Genomic DNA, 21,330 nt, shown 5'->3' with positions numbered 1-21,330 from the left:
TGAGCCCCTATAGATAGCAATCAGGAATAATGGGGATATTTGCCCTCCGCTTCCAACCATGGGGAAAGTTAAATTATACGCAGACGACATTATGCTTATTATAAAGCCGGAGGAGGAAGTGCAGGCAAAAGCTTTCCAGATTTTTTATCTTTATGAGTCGTTCGGTGGCTACAAAATTAATAAAAGGAAAACAGAAATAATCCTGTGTGGGTGTCCATCCAGGGTCTTACACGCTGACATTCTTCCGTGGTTGAATTCGAATCCCAAAAGGTATTTAGGGGTCTATTTTGTGCCATTTATTTCAGAGCTTTATGATTTGAATTTCGTCCAATTGCTACGGAAAGTTCAGGACTTATTTACACAATGGAATTCTCTCCCCTTAACCATTTTAGGAAGGGTGTCTCTGATTAAAATGTCGGTGCTTCCACTGTTCAATTTCCTTTTTTCAACAATTCCCTGTGTGTTAGTGAATTCTTTTTTCACGAAAATAGAGTCAATGTTTACATCGTTCCTGTGGGATAGGAAAATTCCCAGAATCACACTTAGCACTTTATATGAGAAATTAGAACATGGCGGCTTAGCCCTCCCCAATTTGAGGGACTAATATTTTGCGTATTTTGCACAATACATGTTTAGATTTAAGCAGGATTTACAGTCGGTCTTTTTATCAACTTTTTTAATGAATTTAATATGTAAAGAAAATCAGATTTACTGTCCATTTTCAATATTCAGATCGCCTAAATTAGTAAGATACAAGTGTTTACATTGGTTTTTTCATAAACGTCAGGCATTTTTTAGATGGTACTCCATCTCAGTTATTAATGTTACAACCCCAATAGCTGATATTCTTGTCTCAGCAGGTATTAGAGATCCTTTTTTACTTACACAAAATTGGTCCAAGGCTGGCTTTTATCGACTCTCCGATTTTCTCTGGAATGATAGATGGATGAATGTAAGGAAAATGACTCAATTAATCCCCGGCGATTTTCTCCTCCTAGGGTCATATAATATTCTTAGTAAATTCCTCAACAAACTTGATTTGCTTCAGATTTGTGGCCAGAAACAGTTAACCTATGACTTGCTGGAAGAGAGAGCAGGGAAAAAGCCGGGGAATTGGAAAAAATGTCTAGCCGTACTTAAAGGGGTAGATCTGACTGCCAAGGCTATAACAAAATGGGGTAAACATGAAGATTTGGAAATTACAGCAAAAACGTGGTCCCCAATTAATAATTTAAATTTCAGCTCAGTCAGAGGGGCTAACTGGAGAAGGATGTTATATTTTAGCAAGTGGCTATTATATAGAACTCTCTGTTTTGTAGCCAAGGCTTATCCCAATCAATCGGGGCAGTGCTTCCAGTGCCATATTCCTCCTGCAGCTAACTGGACTCACATAATATTACAGTGTCCCCTGATCAAGAAGTTCTGGAATTATATTTTTGAGTATCTGGCAACAGAGTGCTTGATACCAATCGGGTTTAACGATCGACTGATACTGTGGGGTTATGACCCAGATCTGCAGTTACCCGAGAAGTTGACTAAACTTTTATATATTGGCATGGCTGTCGCCAGATCACTCCTACTCCAAAGATGGTGAACGGATTTAATTCCATCTAAAATTGAATGGATTCGGAAAATGGGTCAGGTTAAAAGAAGCGAACAAACTTATGCTTCACGAATTGAAGGTCTTAAGAAATTTGAGACGATTTGGGCACGGCATTTTGACTTTGATCTCTAAAATTTGTATATAACCTGCTGTATCCCTTTAATCTGTCCTTCTTGTTATGAATCCTAGAAGCTGGTATCTTAATATCCATAGTATATTTCATGTCATTTGATCAGATTTCTTTTTCTTTCTATCTTACGGTTTGATAATGTGTTTTAAAGATCCCCCTGCATATTCAGTATAATTAGATCTGTTGTGTATTGATCAGTGGCGGTATTTATTATCCCTTTGAATGCCATGGCTGGATTTTAACAAAATGTATATTTGGATGTCATTCTATGTATTTTCCATGGTTTTCAATATAAAAAAATAAAAAAACATTGCGTAGCAATTATTACTACTATTTTAAACATACCAAACTTGACCACGCTGCTCCTCTCATATCAGGAATTACCACTGAAACACTTATCAGGGAATCCCCAATTCATTCCTATGGGAGGGCAGCCCTACAGTAGTGAGAAACCAAAATGGCTGTTTGTCATTACCACCAGGACATGTCACACACTTAAGGTACATGTCCTATCTTTTACCTACAATGCACCCTGCCCATAGGGCTAGTTAGGGCCTACCTTAGGGGTGACTGACATGTAGTAAAAGGGGGTTACGGACATGGCACACACTTTAGGTGCCACATCACAAGGGCAGTAAAACTGCGCACACAGGCCCTGCAATGGCAGAGGCCTGGGATAGGTTTGAAAGGCTACTTTGGGGGGGTGGCGCAATCAGCGCTGCAAGCCCACCAGAAGCATTTATTTCACCAGCCCTGGGTATATGAGATATCACTTTACAAGGGACTGACAGGTAAATTAAATAGGCCAAACAGGTATAGACCAATCTTACCATATTTACCACAGGGAGCACACACACTTTACACTGAACAGCAGTGCTAAAGTGTCCAGAGTCCTAAAACCACCAACGCCAGGTCAGAAAAAAGGCTAGGAGAAAGGCAAAACGTTTAGGGATGACCCTGCAAAAAGGGCCAAGTCCAACCAAAACACAGGGTAGATCAATCACCACCTTGGGCGATAGAACACGGACGCGGACCCGCAACTGCAGGGACACCCTCCAGTTCTACACCACTCTGAACCCACGTGGTTCCCTCTGTCAATGCTCTCAGCACCAACTAGGCCACCCAACTGGTACTCCCTAGCTGTCCACAGACAGGACCAGGCCCTAGGTCACCCAGATGTCACTGGTCCTTGCCAATCCACAGAGTGGGGGTCGGTAACCCCTGGCACATAGTAACCATTCTCCACTCTTCCTCTCATCAGTGCAGTTCCAAACTGCCACTGATCCGCCAACCTAGGGTCCGCACCCTCAGGCTGACCAGAAGTAACGGGTGAGGCTCTCCTCCCCTACCTCTGGTTCCAGGGTAACGCACTCTCGTCCTATGAGAGGCAACCACAGAACACAACTCACTCATCAGCTGAAACGTCCTAACAGGTGGCCAGCTCACACAGGCCCTTGGAGACTCTTGTCTTCAGAAAAACAAAGCACGCAGTACAGTTCCTCTTCAAGCAGGGGACAAAGCACACAGCACAGTCTCTTAGATCTCTCCTCAGTAGAAACAGCAACTGCAGGTCAGCCCCCAGACACACAGCAGTGGCAGCTGTTCTCTTTGGCAGAGATTCCTCTTGATCACGATGTTTCCAAGTCTCCAAGGGTCTAAACCCTCAGGTCGCACCAAGGTCAGAGGCGAGGGTTCCCTCCCTCTGCAGCCCCTTCCAGAGTTCTGCACCCTCCCACCTGGATCGGTACCCCTGGAAGCCAAAACCGGTCAGGACACTGATCACAGATGTCCTTCCCTCCAGGTCAGGCTGAACCTGAACCTGGCCTCCCAACCTTGGGGCTGAGCCCCGCGGCTGAGCACTTGCCTGCCAGGACTTCTGGGGATGCACACAGTATCCCCCGAGGGTAACACATGACTAATGTGTTGTGTGACGGTCTGCCTAGCGCAGATCTCCCAACTCCTGTCCATCTGACAGTACGCGAAGATCCCCCAGGACAGAAGGGGTATCACCATAGTCACTTCTAGGAGACTGAGCCCTTCTGGCGGATTCCTGACGCAATGGCTCTCTCACTGGGGAACACATCCCCTCTCACCCCTCACTCTGGACTTCTGCACCCTCCCAACTGGAGCCGTACCACCAGACACCAGAACCACTAGTGCTCCATTTACAGATGCTCCATTTTCTCCTGACACTAGGAGATCCTCCTCAAATGGTCTACAAGTACAGCCTAGGCCCCCAACCTGGCGCTCCCTTAGGGAACCCTCCAGGCCCTGAGACTGGGTTTTGGGCACCTTGGGGGACACAGTTCCACACTTCATCCTTCTCCACTGAGACCGAACGTGAGCCCCTATACCCCTCCCACTATACTGGGACCTAGCTGGGCTACACTGAACCTCTTCCACCACACAGGACCAGAAAATACCCAAGCCACTACTCTTGGAATCACTCCCCAATGCCTCTTCAGACCCTCTAGCACACAGCCAGAGGTCTGCCTCCCATGCAAGCTCCTTGGGGTCAGAGAACTCACACTCCAACAGGTGTTGGCGCAACTCTGGAAAATAATTACTGAACACATGCTCTCTGATAACCAGATTGAACAGCCCTTCAAAATCATTTGCAGTGCTAAACATCACCCAATCGTCGAGTGCATCACAACATTCATCCTCAAACACCCCCCAAGACTGGGAACCAGGTACAATACTCTGGGAACTGGGAATGGGACTTCCTGCAATGGACTCCATATTGCTACCACCACTGGATCCCACCCTTACCGGTGAATCCAGACAACTCAAACTAGACTTAGGGGATTAACCTACCCTCCAGAGCTAGCTTTTTCTCCTCCACACTCAGCTGTGCTAGCTCCACTTGGAGCCTTCCCAACGTCAGCTGATGCTCCCTATCTTTCCTCCTATCCACCCACTCCTCTGGGGACAGGGAAAGGGAAAGGCACTTACCCATCAAGGGTCTCCCTATCTCTGGGATCCTCCCCACCTACTGGCGTCCCCCACCCTGTCATTTTCTCTCTTCTGCCACCAAAATAAAAGAGCAGAAAACACCATTTGAAAATGACACTCTTGAGGAGAAAAGAAAATCCCCAAACATGTGATTCTCTAAATGCAGAGTTTGTAGTGCAACCAGTTGTTGCTGTGGTACTGCACAAAAGAAAGTCCTATCCTCACCGCTGACAACCAATGTTAGAAATGGGATTTCTGGTTGGCTAGGGTTTGTGCCTAAGCCAGGCAGACACTACCACTCTAGTCAGGGCAAGGGAGTTACACACTGAGGATAACCCCTGCTCACCCCCTTGGTAGCTTGGCATGAGCAGTCAGGCTTATCCCAGAGGCAATGTGTAAAACATTTGCGCAACACACACACACAGCAGCAACACACTAAGCACACTACAAAAGAAACTCCACACAAGGTTAAATCAAGGATAGCCTTTTTATTACCATAAACACATTAGAAACATAATCACAAATTTACACTGTGCCAACAGGCACTGGCAATATTCACAGGGGATTATATACAGTACCAGGCCAATTGGGCCATGGTCAGAACCATCAGATCAGGTAAGTAAATCTAAAACACAACCAGTAACTACTGGCTCCATAATGACCTAAGCATTATCACATTAGCATTAGACACCCTCCTAAAAGATCATAGCATGACATTAGGCATAACCACATTAGCGTTAGAAACCCTCCTAAGCATAACCACATTATGCATTAGGTCTCACCAGCATAAACACATTATGAAATAACATCATGAACATCAACATCATTAACAGCATACAGCGGGGTGGGCACCAGCTGTTTTTAGCACAACCAGCGGGGTGGGCTCCCGCTCGGTCTCACGGCAAAACGCAAGGTGGGCTCCCGCTCCTTCCCCAACAACCCAGGGTGGGCACCCGCTCCCCATGCTGGGTAGGGGAATCTTTAGGTTGCAACCCAGTGCTGCAAATTAGAAACAGAAGCGCTCCACGAGGCGCCTGGTCCTTAAAGGAATCCAGCAGGAAGGAATAAAAATTCCTTAAGGTTCAAGGGGCATAGCTGGGCCCAGGGAGTCCAGCACCAGGGCCCTGCAGCAGGGAGGCAAGCCCCCATGGCGGTTCCTCCCAGGCCCCAACAGCAGCAAGCCTCCAAATGTCCAGGAACAGAACAACCCATGAGGTCACAGCCCCTACATTTATATTACATTCCTCTTTTGTCTGCGCTGGCACAGGGGCTTGGGGGAACCAGCCAAAACTGGTTCAGGGGGGCCTGGGATGGGTTTGAAAGGCTACTTTGGTGGGTGGCGCAATCAGCGCTGCAAACCCACCAGTAGCATTTAATTCACCAGCCCTGGGTATATGAGATACCACTTTACAAGGGACTGACAGGTAAATTAAATAGGCCAAACAGGTATAGACCAATCTAATCATATTTACCACTGAGAGCACATGCACTTTACACTGAACAGCAGTGCTAAAGTACCCAGAGTCCTAAAACCACCAACATCATGTCAGAAAAAAGGCTAGGAGAAAGGCAAAAAGTTTAGGGATGACCCTGCAAAAAGGGCCAAGTCCAACATCATCAAACAATCTGATACGGGCGAATGTTGTAGTTTTGTCAAGAGATTTTTACAAAGAGGAAGCATTACGCCTTCTGGGCGATACACCTAGCTATAAGACAATTAGCAAGGGAGAATACAACATGAGTGTGCTACCCTTCTATGATTTGTTAAATAACTGGAAAGAGAAGGGCATCCTAGAAGAGGATGAATACTAATACATGAAGGTTGACCATCCGGTTCTCCCCACATTCTATCACCTTCCTAAGATTCATAAGGACATGAAGAGACCTCCTGGTTGCCCAATAGTATCTAGTAAAGGCAGTCTGCTAGAGAAAGCCTCCATCAATGCAGACTTCTTCCTTTTTCCAATGGTGAAGGATTTAAATTCCTTCATCCAGGACCCCACTGATTTTATAAGGCTAATTCAAAATATCCGCTGGGAAGATTACTTTCTTTTGATTACCCTCGGCATCACAAGTCTTTATACTTGCATAGCACATTCCCAGTGTTTATCTACTCTCTTGAATCGTGGTTAAAAATGAGACCTTTGAAATTCCAAACACATAGCAAAATGATACTTGAAATTGTGGAGTTTTTTTAAAAATAACAACATCTTTTTATTTGCTGGTCAGCTATACCGGCAGATACAAGGTACCACTATGGGCACGTGCTCCCTCCCCCCTCCAGCTACGCGAATCTCTTCGGGGGCTGGTGGGAGAAGCACATGGCCTGGGCAGATGACTGTGGAGAATGGGTTGAGAAAATAGCACGTTGGGCGAGATATATCGATGATCTCTTCATTGGTGGAGAGGAATACTCGCCGAAGCAGAATACATCAGCCATCTGAACAAAAATTATTTAAATCTTAAATTTACTTGTAACATTAACAGTGAGGAAATTGCTTTTTTGGATCTGTTAGTTTTTAAATCGGATGGCAAACTCTGTACTAAACTCTATATGAAACCGACTTCAGGTAATACAGTTTCACATTCACAGAGCCAACATCCGCGCAATTTGATCAACAGCATCCCATATGGGGAACTACTGAGGCTAAAACAAAATTGTTCACTCCCTGGGGATTACGAAGAAGATGAGAAGGAATCCCTTGCAAGATTCAGGGCTAGGGGTTACCAACAGACAATTTTGCAGTGTGCCATGGAGAAGGTTCATTCAAAGGATAGACAGGAATTATTGACTAAGAGACCAGCCAATAGTTCGAACACAGAGGAAAATACTTCGACAGTCAGGTTAATTCTTGGTTTCTCAGCAGAATCACCAAAGAAAAGGGATCTGGTCCAAAAGAATTGGGGGATTCTCCAAACTGACAGTGTAATCTGGCGCATAATATCTGATAGACCAGTTATTACATACAGGAAAAATGCTTCTTTGAAAGACATTTTAGTTCATAGCCATTTCATGGAGAAACCTGCAAATAAGAGAATGTCAATTACAGGATTTTTTCCTTGTACTAGTTGCAAGGCGTGTAAAAACAGTTCCAAGGTGAAGACTATGTAGTTCCTGGAAAGAAGGCTAAACGATGTATTAACAAACTGCTTAATTGTAACTCCAGCTGCGTTGTGTACTGTTTGGTGTGTCCGTGTGGTCTCCAGTACATTGGCAGCACCATCCATCCGGCCAAAAAACGAGTGCTGGAGCACACACGGGCAATCACCAACATAGATACCTCATATCCCGTAGCCAGGCTTTTCTCTGAATTCCATTATTCGAGTAGTGACAAACTACGCTACTTCTGTTTGGATCAGATTCTTCTGACAAAAATAGGGGGAGACAGTCAAGCTCCTTAGATAGCTGGAGGCTAGATACATAGTCAAACTAAGAACTTGTGCACCTTGGGGCCTCAATACCGAAGAAGAATTATGGTCTTTCATAGGTTGTCGTAACCTTTCTCCATTCACAGTGTACATATTTTGAACACAGTATAAGTGGAATGTAAATAATGAAATAGCCCATTCAGGGCATGATTGACATGCAAATTAAACATGTTTAAATAATAATATGGCTATGAAAACAGCACTATTGGGTGTGACACCAGGCCCAATATGGCAATACCGATTAGGATAACTTGTACTAATAATGTTTAATGTCTTGTGCTGAAAATTCATGGTAATAAGGGACAACACCAAATTATGAAATTATGACACATTTCTTGCTCTTAATCAAATGTAAATTTATTGGTATTTATATAAAGTCGTAAATCTCTTCACTTGTAAATAGGAGTATGGCAATTATAAGGCAGTGTAAGATGGCCGACATTTGTTTTTGTATGGATTGTTTAATTTTGGTCCTTTGACTATTTCGATGACTAGTGGGATCCAATTAAATCAATTATTGTTAAAAAGCCCGATGCCACGGGCCGCCACTGACCCAGACGAAGGACAGGTGGCTGAAACACGTTTGTCAGTTCTTCTTTTTTTCATTTACGAGTGGCATGGAAAAATAAATCTTTAAAACCTCAAGGAGCCTGAGTGCACAGAGTTGTTCTTTGGACTGCTGGCGCTTTTGTTGCATGGGACCGCCCCCATGAGCTGCGACATCCACCGTGTGGAGAGCGGCAACCTTTTGGGTGGTAAATGTGTTTCAATTGAATATATATATATATGCACTATATCCCCCATAATGCCTACAGCACTGTCTGATTGCAGCTGCCCCATTCAGGGGCGTGTCATTGTTGATCAATATATGAGGGGACAGGTACACCCCAGCACGCTTACCTTCCGCCAAAAGCCTTTGAAATAGCTAATCAGCGAAACGCGTCAGGCATCGCGAAAGGCTGCTTTTAACCTACCTGCTGCATGAACTCTGCCCATACCTGTGATTGAGGCTGGTAACCTCCGTCGTCTCTTCGAGTGCTGCTCAATTGGGACTACCACATGTTTGCATATATATATATATATATATATATATATATATATATATATATATATATATGGACACAAAGCATTCACCGGTTTTCTCCAGGAAAAGAAAGAATGCACGAACTCCTCTTCGTCGGTAGATACTGTTATTTTATTATACAGTTGTCAAATCTCCCTTATGTCATGACGCGTTTCGGCCGACGAACGGCCTTGATCCCATGAGACAAACTTTGCGTATGACGGCGTTTAAAAATGCTGACACCCACATCACATGATGGACAGAAATGGAAGAAATACTATCACATCAAAAATCAGTACTTTGCGCAAAATAACAACATGACGAATTTGTTAAATAAATACTTAATTGTGTTCGTAAATGTGCTTACAATAACATAAATAAATATAGTAAATACAATGTTGACGATCCAACTTGTTCGAGTCATATGCTAAATCCCCAGTCTAAATACTGTGCATAATTGAAAATTCAAACACATGACACCAAAATGATTCCCAAGTTGGATCGTATGGAGAGAATAGACAATTTACATATTTCCTCCAGAACAAAACGAACCGAGTTAAAAAAAGCATATTGTATTAAATGACACATTGCAATTCAACTCATCAAAGAACAAACAAACACATTGTCATCTGGATAAAATCCGGTTTGCAGGTACCTCATGTCATGGATGCAATTCTAAATATGTCCAATCAGTAAATGTATATAGCGTGACATTAGATCGGTGCGTATTGTAATTTAACTATTTAAACTGTATGTTATTTTTGTAATGATATTTCTCATTTTCTTGTTTTTTTATTTTTGTATGTATATAAATATTATAGTCCTATTAATTTAAAGTGCAAATAGTGCAAATACGTGCAATTTGATAATGTGCAAATTGAGCAAAAGTGCAAATCAATTCTATGTGCAAATACGCAATGAATGTGCAAGATATAAAACTTTGATAAAATGCAGACATTAAAATAATACGAACCGATTGAATCCTAATATATTTTTTTTTTCACTGAAAAAACCATACGTTTCAGGCACGTTATAGTTAGGAATTAGCATTTAAAAAACCTTAGAAATTCACTGAAAAAACCATAGGTTTCAGGGGCGTTCTAGTTAGCTGGACTTTTCACTCGTGCAAAACCATTGAAATTCCCCCGATATAGTTAAGCTAACTATAACTCGCGCGCCCGCAATGCACTGCTGATGACGTCACATATTACATCACTCATGACATGGTCAGTGTCATCACTCATGACATCACTGATGACATCTCATATGACATCACGGATGACATCATCCAGTGAATGTGTGTTTTTCTGAAAATTACATATGTTTTATATATGTATATATCAAGGTCGATGGAAGAATAAATGGGTATATAAGTGTCTAAACGGATGATTTGTTTTTGAAAAATTGATTGTATAACTTACTGATTAAGTGTATCTTTGTGAATACATGGCTTAGTGAGTAATGTTTAAATATGTAAATATCTGTATCAGTCTCTCACTTTGTGTATAAGTGGCTGCATGGGTTGGTGAGTAGCTACATGAGTGTCTATATAGGTTATTAGTTGTTTTTTTGAGTATCAGTATGAGTGTCTGAGTGTCTGTATGGTTCGGTGGGGGGTATTACGTAGTGCATAGGTGCATGAATGAGTGACTCACTGTATGTGTTGAAGATAGCATGTGTGCAGGACTGTATGGGTGGATGAGTGTGTGCATGGGTGTGTTAGTGAGTGAATGACTGTCTCAATAGTGTCTTTATGAGTAACTACATATGTTTTAAACTAGTATATGTGACTATTGGTGTATATAAGTGAGTATATGTGAGAGTGAGAGATTGAAAAAGTTCCTGTATGAATAAGTATGTGTTTCTACAAGTGATTGTTTAAAAGACTAAGTATATGTAAGTTTCTGTAGAAGTAAGTGTGGTGGTGTGTGCATAGCTGCATATGCAAGTAAATGGATGTTTGATTCTTTATTAGAATGAGTGACTATGTGTGTGAGTAACTCTATGGATGAGTGGTGTTGTGTAACAGGATTTATAGGTGCATGAGTACATATGATGAGTGAGTACATGTATGAGTGACTGTATAGGACTGTTGGTGAATGAGTATGTGTATGTGGATCTTAGAATTACTGAATAGGTGGTTGTACTGGTATTGGTATGTCCATTGTTTTGAAAATGTTAGTTTCTACCTTTGAATGTGTGTATCAAAGGTTATATCAGGGGGAGAGGAGGTCTGCCACTCTATCACAAGGATGATGTCATCAATGATGTCATTTGAGATGTCATCAGTGATGTCATGAGTGATGTCACTGACCATGTCATGAGTGATGTAATATGTGATGTCATCAGCAGTGCATTGCGGGCGCGCGAGTTATAGTTAGCAGAACTAACTATAACGGAGAGAATTTCTATGGTTTTGTACGAATGAAATGGCCAGCTAACTATAACACCCCTGAAACCTATGGTTTTTTCAGTGAATTTCAAAGCTTTTTTAAATGCTAATTTCTTTCTATAACGTCTCTGAAACCTATGTTTTTTTTCAGTGAATTTCAAAGGTTTTTTAAATGCTAGTTTTTAAGTGTGATAGTAGTTATACCTATTTTTTTGTATTGATTTTCTACAGTTTTTTAACTGTTTATTTATAAATATTTTATTCATTAAATATATATTTTTCTGAAATTTTTTTAAAAAAACATTCAAATGGAAATATTCATTATTTTTTTAGGTTTTCATTTTTTTTTTCTAATATATTTATAGTATTTTCTTTCAAAAAAATGTTTTTTCCAATTTTTTTTCGGAGTCGTGCACTCAAAGCGTACACATCACGGTGGGTGCGCGGATTCTAGCCGCTATTTTAGAAAAGTCGTGAAGGATCCGCGTACGGTGTGCGACTGCTGCGTGTTTTTCAGTTACATCATATACATTTAATATTACGTGATGTGCGCGATTGGTATGCGACCAGTCCACAACTCCTGCTCCCATGCATTCGCGACACATGCACATTACGTTACAAGATGCTTTCGCGGTGGCGGGTCCCGCGTGATGTCATATATGTGCTGGGGCGCGCTGGGTGTGCAACTCCAGCAAAAAATATGTTATGTTCCAAAATGATATGTATGTGTCTTTAATATACATATTAGGGCAAGAGATTATCTAAGATAGTCATAAAAATAACATATTTTTACTTATAATAAACTTATATTATTTTTAAATATATTTTCTCGAAGTAGGGTGCGTGCATCGTGAGTGCAGAGAACCAGGTCAGCAGAGGTGCTGTAGAGCCAGAGAAACCAGGTCAGCAGAGCCGTTGTAGAGCCAGAGAACCAGGTCAGCAGAGCTGCTCTAGAGCCTAAGAAGCAGGTCAGCAGAGCTGCTCTAGAACCAGAGACCCAGGTCAGCAAAGCTGCTCTACAGCCAGAGACCCAGGTCAGCAGAGCTGCTCTAGAGACCGAGAACCAGGTCAGCAGAACTGCTTTAGAGCCATAGAACCGGTTCAGCAGAGCTGCTTTAGAGCCAGAGAACGAGGTCAGCAGAGCTGCTCTATAGCCTAAGAACTAGGTCAGCAGAGCTGCTCTAGAGCCAGAGAACCAGGTCAGCAGAGCTGCTGTAGAGCCAGAAAAACCAGGTCAGCAGAGCTGCTTTAGAGGGAGAGAAACAGGTCAGCAGATCTGCTTTAGAGCCAGAGAACTAGGCCAGCTGAGCTGCTTTAGAGCCAGAGAACCAGGTCAGCATACCTGCTCTAGAGCCAGAGAACCAAGTCAGCCGAGCTGCTTTAGAGCCAGAGAACCAGGTCAGCAGAGCTGCTCTAGAGCCTAAGAAGCTGGTCAGCAGAGCTGCTCTAGAGCCAGAGAACCAGGTCAGCAGAGCCGCTGTATAGCCAGAGAAACCAGGTCAGTAGAGCTGCTTTAGAGGGAGAGAACCAGGTCAGCAGAGCTGCTCCAGAGGGAGAGAACCAGGTCAGCAGAGCTGCTCTAGAGCCAGAGAACCATGTCAGCAGAACTGCTTTAGAGCGATAGAACCGGTTCAGCAGAGCTGCTTTAGAGCCAGAGAACCAGGTCAGCAGAGCTGATGTAGAGCCAGAGAACCAGGTCAGCAGACCTGCTGTGGAGCCAGAGAAATCAGGTCAGCAGAGCTGCTTTAGAGGGAGAGAACAAAGTCAGCAGAGCTGCTTTAGAGCCAGAGAACCAGGTCAGCGGAGCTGCTCTAGCTGACACTGTCTGACTGACACTGTCTGACTGACACTGTCTGACTGACACTGTCTGACTGACACTGTCTGACTGACACTGACTGACTGACACTGACTGACTGACACTGACACTGACTGACACTGACACTGACTGACAATGACTGACTGACTGACTGACTGACACTGACCGACACTGATTGACTGACACTGACTAACTGACACTGACTGACTGACAGTGATTGACACTGACACTGACTGATACTGACTGACACTGACTGACACTGACTACTCTCTACTACTCTACTACTCACTTTCTACTACTCTCTCTCTACTACTCTCTACTACTCACTCTCTACTACTCTCTACTACTCTCTACTACTCTCTACTACTCACTCTCTACTACTCACTCTCTACTACTCTCTACTATTCACTCTCTACTACTCACTCTCTACTATTCACTCTCTACTACTCACTCTCTACTACTCACTCTCTACTACTCTCTCTCTCTACTACTCTCTCTCTCTACTACTCACTCTCTCTCTACTACTCTCTACTACTCACTCTCTACTACTCTCTACTACTCACTCTCTACTACTCTCTACTACTCACTCTACTGCTCACTCTCTACTACTCACTCTACTGCTCACTCTCTACTACTCTCTACTACTCACTCTCTAATACACACTCTCTACTACTCACTCTACTACTCTCTACTACTCACTCTCTGCTACTCTCTCTGCTACTCTCTGCTACTCTCTACTACTCTCTACTACTCACTCTCCACTCTCTACCTCTCTACCTCACTCTACCTCTCTCTCTACTACTCTCTACCTCTCTACCTCCACCTCTCTACCGCTACACCTCTACCTCTCTACCTCTCTCTACATGCACACAAATGCACATATATGCATATGCATTTATATATATATATGTGTGTATATATACGCATACATGTATAAACATATATATAATCTGCATATCTATATAAATACAAATATAAATGCATGCATACATATACATATACTGTGCTGGCTGAAACGCGTCATGATCGACTGCACTTTATTATGAAATGAACGCTGAATTTGGCATCAAGCGAATCCAAGTGGCCCGTGTGACGACAGCACGAAGGAGCGGTAGTTTGATATATGCATACATATGCATGTTATGTACATGAAAGTTTGAAAAACACTAATACAAGCAAAGCTAAAAAGCCACCTAATTACAAACAGAATTGCTTTAACTTAAATGAGGGCGAGACCTATTGCATTTTCAATGCTTGTTTACTTGGTTCCATCAAGAAGGCATTCAGATGTATCACACCTTTGCCATAAATTATGAATGGTAGCACTCTAGTTGCTCATTAGATCACTGTAGTAAAGCTACTGCTTACCAGGGAAGTATGCTACTGGTATTCAAAGTGCATGTTTCAGTCTGGATGTCAGAATTTTTTTTATGAAATAGAAGAGGATTTGAGAAGTCAAAATGTGCCCTAATTTTTCTTTCTGCAGCATTAATCATAATTTATATGGCAAAATGAACCCCCTCATTTTGTTCCTTTGCAAATTAAATGTTTTAAGTGTTACCACTTTATTCCAATCAAGATGGCTACAGGTGTGCCATACTTTTGCCATAAGTAAGACTGTTAGCGCTCTAGTTGTTATTTAGAACACTCTGGGACATTTTGTCATTTGGCTATACTTGGGCTACACCTGGGTGATATTTGTGCTACATTTGGGCTCTTTTGTATCTGGTGGCCATCTTGGGAAACTTATTTGTTATGAAGTTTCCTAATTTCCTCATTTACTACAGTCTCCTCAGTAGGAAATACTTTCAGTTTTTTACTTCGATTCCATCAAGAAGGCATTCAGATGTGTCACACATTTGCCATAAATTCGGAATGTTAGCACTCTAGTTGCTTTTTAGATCACTGTAGTAAAGCTACTGCTCACCAGGGAAGTCTGCTGCTGGTATTCAAAGTACATGTTTCAGTCTGCATGTCAGAATTATTTAATGAAATATAAGAGGATTTGCGAAGTCACTCAAAATGTGCCCTAATTTTTCTTTCTGCAGCCCTAATCATACTTTCTAAGGCAAAATGAACCTCCTCATTTTGTTCCTTTTTAAATTAAATGTTTTAAGAGTTACCACTTTATTCCAATCAAGATGGCTTCAGGTGTGCCTTACGTTTGTCATAAGTAGGACTGTTAGCGCTCTAGTTGTTCTTTAGAACACTCTGAGAAGCTGCAGTAGAACACAAAGGAATCAACTGACAGTCTCTGCCCTTGTTGGATGTACATGTTTTACTGAGAATGTCAGTCTTCATTCTCACATGATTGAGAAAGATAATGTGAATTTACAGAAAATATGCTCTCAGGTTAGCTTATAGATCACCTTCCAAACCTCTGTGGGAAAAGCATGAGAAAATATTTTTCTCTCAAACATGATTCATGATATCCCAGCAAAAGGATTTTTCACATGGTAAAATCACCTTAGAACACACCAGAATTCCTAAAATGAGTATGATACCATCAACAAATGATTTATAATGTAACTAAAGTCTTAAAACCTTCTATTAACTGCAATGCTTTTTAATGAGGTGCTATCATGTATATTGGTCCCAAGATGGCTGCCAACACTTCTTGGATGAAGTGCTGACAGCCAATCAGATCTCACGATGAGATGTGTGGTTAGGCTCCGCCCAGATATTTATGTGATTTTACTTTTGATTTTCTCAGGAACTACTGAACGGATTTACACCATTTAAGCAAAAGGCACGACTCTGAACCAAGGTCTACCTTTCTGCCAAATTTGGTGTAATTCCGTTCAGCAGTTCGAGCTGTAGCTGCATCAACAGGTCCTATGGGAAATTGCATGGGGGAGTGAGTAGTATAGTGAGTAGTAGAGTGAGTAGTAGAGAGTAGATGAGAGCGAGTAGTAGAGATTGAGTAGTGGAGAGTGAGCAGTAGAGAGTAGTAAAGAGTGAGTAGTACAGAGTGAGTAGTACAGAGTGAGTAGTACAGAGTGAGTAGTAGAGAGTGAGTAGTAGAGAGTAGTAGAGAGTGAGTAGTAGAGAGTAGTAGAGTGTAGTAGAGAGTGAGTAGCAGAGAGAGAGTAGTAGAGTAGTAGAGAGTGAGTGGTAGAGAGTAGGAGAGAGTAGTAGAGTGAGTAGTAGATAATAGTAGCGAGTGAGTAGTAGAGCGAGTAGTAGAGAGTAGTAGAGTAGTAGAGAGTGAGTAGTAGAGAGTGAGTAGTAGTAGAGAGTGAGTAGTAGAGAGCGAGTAGTAGAGAGTGAGTAGTAGAGAGTGAGTAGTAGAGAGTGAGTAGTAGTTAGTGAGTAGTAGAGAGTGAGTAGTAGAGAGTGAGTAGTAGAGAGTGAGTAGTAGAGAGTGAGTAGTAGTTAGTGAGTATTAGAGAGTGAATAGTAGAGACAGAGTAGTAGAGAGAGAGTAGTAGAGAGTGAGTAGTAGAGTAGTAGAGAGTGAGTAGTAGAGATTGAGTAGTAGAGAGTGAGTAGTAGAGAGTGAATAGCAGAGAGTAGTAGCAGAGAGTAGTAGCAGAGAGTAGTAGCAGAGAGTAGTAGCAGAGAGTAGTAGAGAGAGAATAGTAGTGAGTGAGTAGTAGAGAGTAGTAGAGAGTGAGTAGTAGAGTAGTAGAGAGTGAGTGGTAGAGAGTAGTAGGAAGTAGTAGAGTGAGTAGTAGAGAGTGAGTAGTATAGAGTGAATAGTAGAGAGTAGTAGAGAGTGAGTAGTAGAGAGTAGTAGTATACAGTGAGTAGTAGAGAGTAATAGAGCGTGAGTAGTGGAGCGTGAGTAGTAGAGAGTGAGTAGTAGAGAGTAGTAGATAGTGAGTAGTAGAGTAGTAGAGCGTGAGTAGTAGAGAGTGAGTAGTAGAGAGTAGTAGCAAGTGAGTAGTAGAGAGTGAGTAGTAGAGTAGTAGAGAGTGAGAAGTTGAGAGTGAGTAGTAGAGAGTGAGTAGTAGAGTAGTAGAGAGTGAGAAGTTGAGTGAGTAGTAGAGAGTAGTAGAGTAGTAGAGAGTGAGTAGTAGAGAGAGAGTAGTAGAGAGTAGTAGAGTAGTAGAGAGTAGTCAGTCAGTGTCAATCAGTGTCACTCAATCAGTGTCAGTCAGTCAGTGTCAGTCAATCAGTGTCAGTCAGTCAGCGTCAGTCAATCAGTGTCAGTCAGTGTCAGTCAATCTATGTCAGTCAGTGTCAATCAGTCAGTGTCAGTAAGTCAGTGTCAGTCAGTCAGTGTCAGCTAGAGCAGCTCTGCTGACCTGGTTCTCTGGCTCTAAAGCAGCTCTGCCGACCTGGTTCTCTCTCTCTAAAGCAGCTCTGCTGACCTGGTTTCTCTGGCTCTACAGCAGGTCTGCTGACCTGGTTCTCTGGCTCTAGAGCAGCTCTGCTGACCTAGTTCTTATGCTACAGAGCAGCTCTGCTGATCTAGTTCTCTGGCTCTACAACAGCTCTGCTGACCTGGTTCTCTGGCTCTAAAGCAGCTCCGCTGACCCAGTTCTATGGCTCTGAAGCAGTTCTGCTGACATGGTTCTCTGGATCTAGAGCAGCTCTGCTGACCAGGTTCTCTCCCTCTAAAGCAGCTCTACTGACCTGGTTTGTCTGGCTCTGCAGCAGCTCTGCAGACCTGGTTCTCTGGCTCTAGAGCAGCTCTGTTGACCTGGTTCTTAGGCTCTAGAGCCGCTCGACTGAACTGGTTCTCTGGCTCTAAAGCAGCTCTGCTGACCTGGTTCTATGGCTCTAAAGCAGCTCTGCTGATTTGGTTCTCTGGCTCTAGAGTAGCTCTGCTGACCTGGTTCTCTGGCTCTAAAGCAACTCTGCTCACCTGGTTCTCTGGCTCAAAAGCAGCTCTCCTAACCTGGTTCTCTGGCTCTAAAGCAGCTCTGCTGGCCTGGTTCTCTGGCTCTAGAGCAGCTCTGCTGACCTATTTCTTTGGCTCTAGAGCAGCTCTGCTGACCTGGTTCTCTACACTCACGATGCACGCACCGACTTCGCGAAAATATATTTAAAAATAATATAAGTTTATTATAAGTACAAATATATTATTTTGATGAATAGCTTACATAATCTCTTGCCTTAATATGTATATTAAAGACAAATACATATCATTTTGGAACATACATTTTTTTTGCGGGAGTCGCGCACCCAGCATGCCCCAGCACGTAAATGATGTCACGCGGGACCCGCAACCGCGCAAACATCTCGTACCATAATGCACATGTGTCGCAAATGCGCGGGAGCAGGAGTCGCAGACTGGTCGCATACCAATCGCGCATATCACGTGGTATTAAATGTATATGATGTAACTGAAAAACATGCAGCCGTTGCACACCATACGCGGATCCTTCATGATTTTTCTAAAATGGCGGCTAGAATGCGCGCACCCACCGTGATGTGTACACTTTGAGTGCGCGACTCCGAAAAAAATTGGAATTTTTTTGTTAAAGAAAATAATATAAATATATTAAAATAAAAAAAGAACATTAATCAATGTTTCAGTTTTCATTAAAAAAATATTTTTTTTGCAATTTTCAGAATATATAATGTTATTTAATGAATAAAATATTTATAAATAAACAGTTAAAAACTGTAGAAAATCAGTACAAAAAAATAGATATAACTACTATCACACTTAAAAGCTAGTATTTAAAAAACTTTTGAAATCAACTGAAAAAAAAATAGGTTTCAGAGACGTTATAGTTAGAAATTAGCATTTAAAAAACCTTAGAAATTCACAGAAAAAACCATAGGTTTCAGGGGTGTTATAGTCAGCTGCCCATTTCACTCATACAAAACCATAGAAATTCCTCCGTATTTGAGATGTCATCAGTGATGTCATCAGTGATGTCACTGACCATGTCATGAATGATGCAATATGTGACATCATCAGCAGTGCATTGCGGGCGCGTGAGTTATAGATAGCAGAACTAACTATAACGGAGTAATTTCTATGGTTTTGTATGAGTGAAATGGGCAGCTAACTATAACACCCCTGAAACCTATGTTTTTTTCTGTGAATATATATATATATTCCTAGGTATATATACACACACTTCTGGATGATATAATAGCAAAATGTGTTAAATTAGAAAAATAATTTCTAACTATTTTCTTGATGCTTTCCAGATGGAATATACAACCTTGTCACTGAAAATGGTGAATCCTATCAGACCTACTGTGACATGAACACCAACGGAGGTGGCTGGACTTTAGTAGCCAGTGTCCATGAAAATAACATGCATGGGAAATGCACTACAGGAGACCGCTGGTCCAGTCAGCAAGAAAACAACCAAAATCAGCCTAGTGGCGACAACAACTGGGCAAACTACAACATATTTGGATCTGCATTTGGAGCTACAAGTGATGACTACAAGGTAAAATGCCCACTAACTTTTAATATCCAAAACAGATATTAGACACTGATTATTTCAGGCTGGTCGGACTACCAGTGGGACACCACATGCCAGTACACCAGGTACCTTTGCTATTTCGTAATACAGTGTTAGGTCAAAAATTTTACCTAAAATACAGCAATCCTTAACATACCGGAAGCTCATACTTACTTGCCCATGGAGCAATGGGTACCACTGGTACTCAACACATATTGGCAAATGGTATATTCAACTAAAGAGTAAATGAGGCACCATTTTCTTTAGCTCAAATTTCCATTCATGGTCTACATATCACAAAGCTGTCAACTAGTCATTCTCCAGCCATGACTGAGAATCTGTTACCAACCTGCAGTTGATCTTAGACAAATAATCTAACACTTTGACCCTAAATTCCTACCTCTCCAAAGAGGCTTAAAGATGTATCTGTTCAGAATATTCCTTAATGTCTATTTGTTTTTTCTCTCCGTCCCCTCATCAACCTAATCAAATCTCTTGTATATATCTGTATTGTGCCTGTTTTATGTGATGTGCCCTGCTTGGTTTGTGGCCAGGTCCCTGTTATACAAACATCTTAATAAGATAAAACAGAAAGGCTAGGAGTCCAAGGGACATGGGATCTGACTTCTCTGAAGCACAAAAGGTTGGAATTAGTCTTGTGTAAAATGGCACCCATACATTCAATTAACTTGTTTGGTGCAGAAGTCCTAAAATGCCAAGCATAACATTTTAGAATTCATTCCTATTTTTCAAACTCTAGATAAATCCAAGCCTAGAACTTTGGAAAAAAAATGACTGTTAAGACAAAAATTGTTGTATGAGGTAACAAGAGGTTTTCTTGTGTTGCCTTTTTCATGTCTGCGAACAAAAGTCATGCAGAAGAGTAAATTTAATTTATAGAAGTTCCAATCTGGGTGAAGGTAGTGAAGCAAACACACTGAAGGGAGACATATGCAGCATTTACTTGCATAAAAATTATTACAATCTAGACGCAATTTAAAAGTTTTAGAAGACTTATTTGCTCCTCTTTATTATAAGAAAGTTGGCTTTCTCGGGACTTCAAAACAAACATTAAAAAAACACCTGAGAAAACTAGCAGTTTGCACAAGACAAATGTGGTTTGGGGTAAAGGATATGAAATATCTGCTCTCTATCTTAAACGTGTCCTCAAGCGTATCACTGGGAGTAGATACATTCATATCTATTCATATTGTATACACAAATGTCCAGTGAATGCTTTCTTGCAGAAGTAATCTGTTGATAAATCTTAACTATATCTAGTATGATGTCTGTGTTCCTTGTTGACAGAATCCTGGCTACTATGATATCAAAGCAAAGGACCTGGCAGCGTGGCACGTGCCAAATGTCACACCAATGAAAAACTGGAAAAACAATGCTTTACTGAGATATCGCACAAGCAATGGCTTCCTTAACAATTATGGAAATAGTCTGTTCTCACTTTATCAGGTAATGTAAGAGGTTATGGTTTCTACATGACTTTCCTGGTGCTTTTCATTGAATAGTGTTCATTACCAACATAGAAATGCTGCTAAGTTTGACACCCT

At 41.8% G+C, this 21,330-nt stretch overlaps 1 protein-coding gene across 1 annotated transcript in view; it reads left to right on the top strand.

Moving 5' to 3' along the window:
• Window positions 1-21,330, top strand: part of LOC146772863 (intelectin-1-like) — a 157,355-nt gene that overhangs the window by 71,361 nt on the left and 64,664 nt on the right. The window contains exons 3-4 of the mRNA XM_085637038.1: window positions 19,503-19,750; window positions 21,074-21,232. Of these exons, the coding sequence (XP_085493164.1) occupies window positions 19,503-19,750; window positions 21,074-21,232 (407 nt within the window). The remainder of the gene's footprint in view (window positions 1-19,502; window positions 19,751-21,073; window positions 21,233-21,330) is intronic.

Source organism: Triturus cristatus, chromosome 12, assembly GCF_964204655.1.
Source record: "Triturus cristatus chromosome 12, aTriCri1.1, whole genome shotgun sequence".
NCBI classification, from domain to species: Eukaryota; Metazoa; Chordata; class Amphibia; order Caudata; family Salamandridae; genus Triturus; species Triturus cristatus.
The sequence above is the reverse complement of the archived record's forward strand: the minus strand, read 5'-3'. Positions and strand labels throughout refer to the sequence as shown.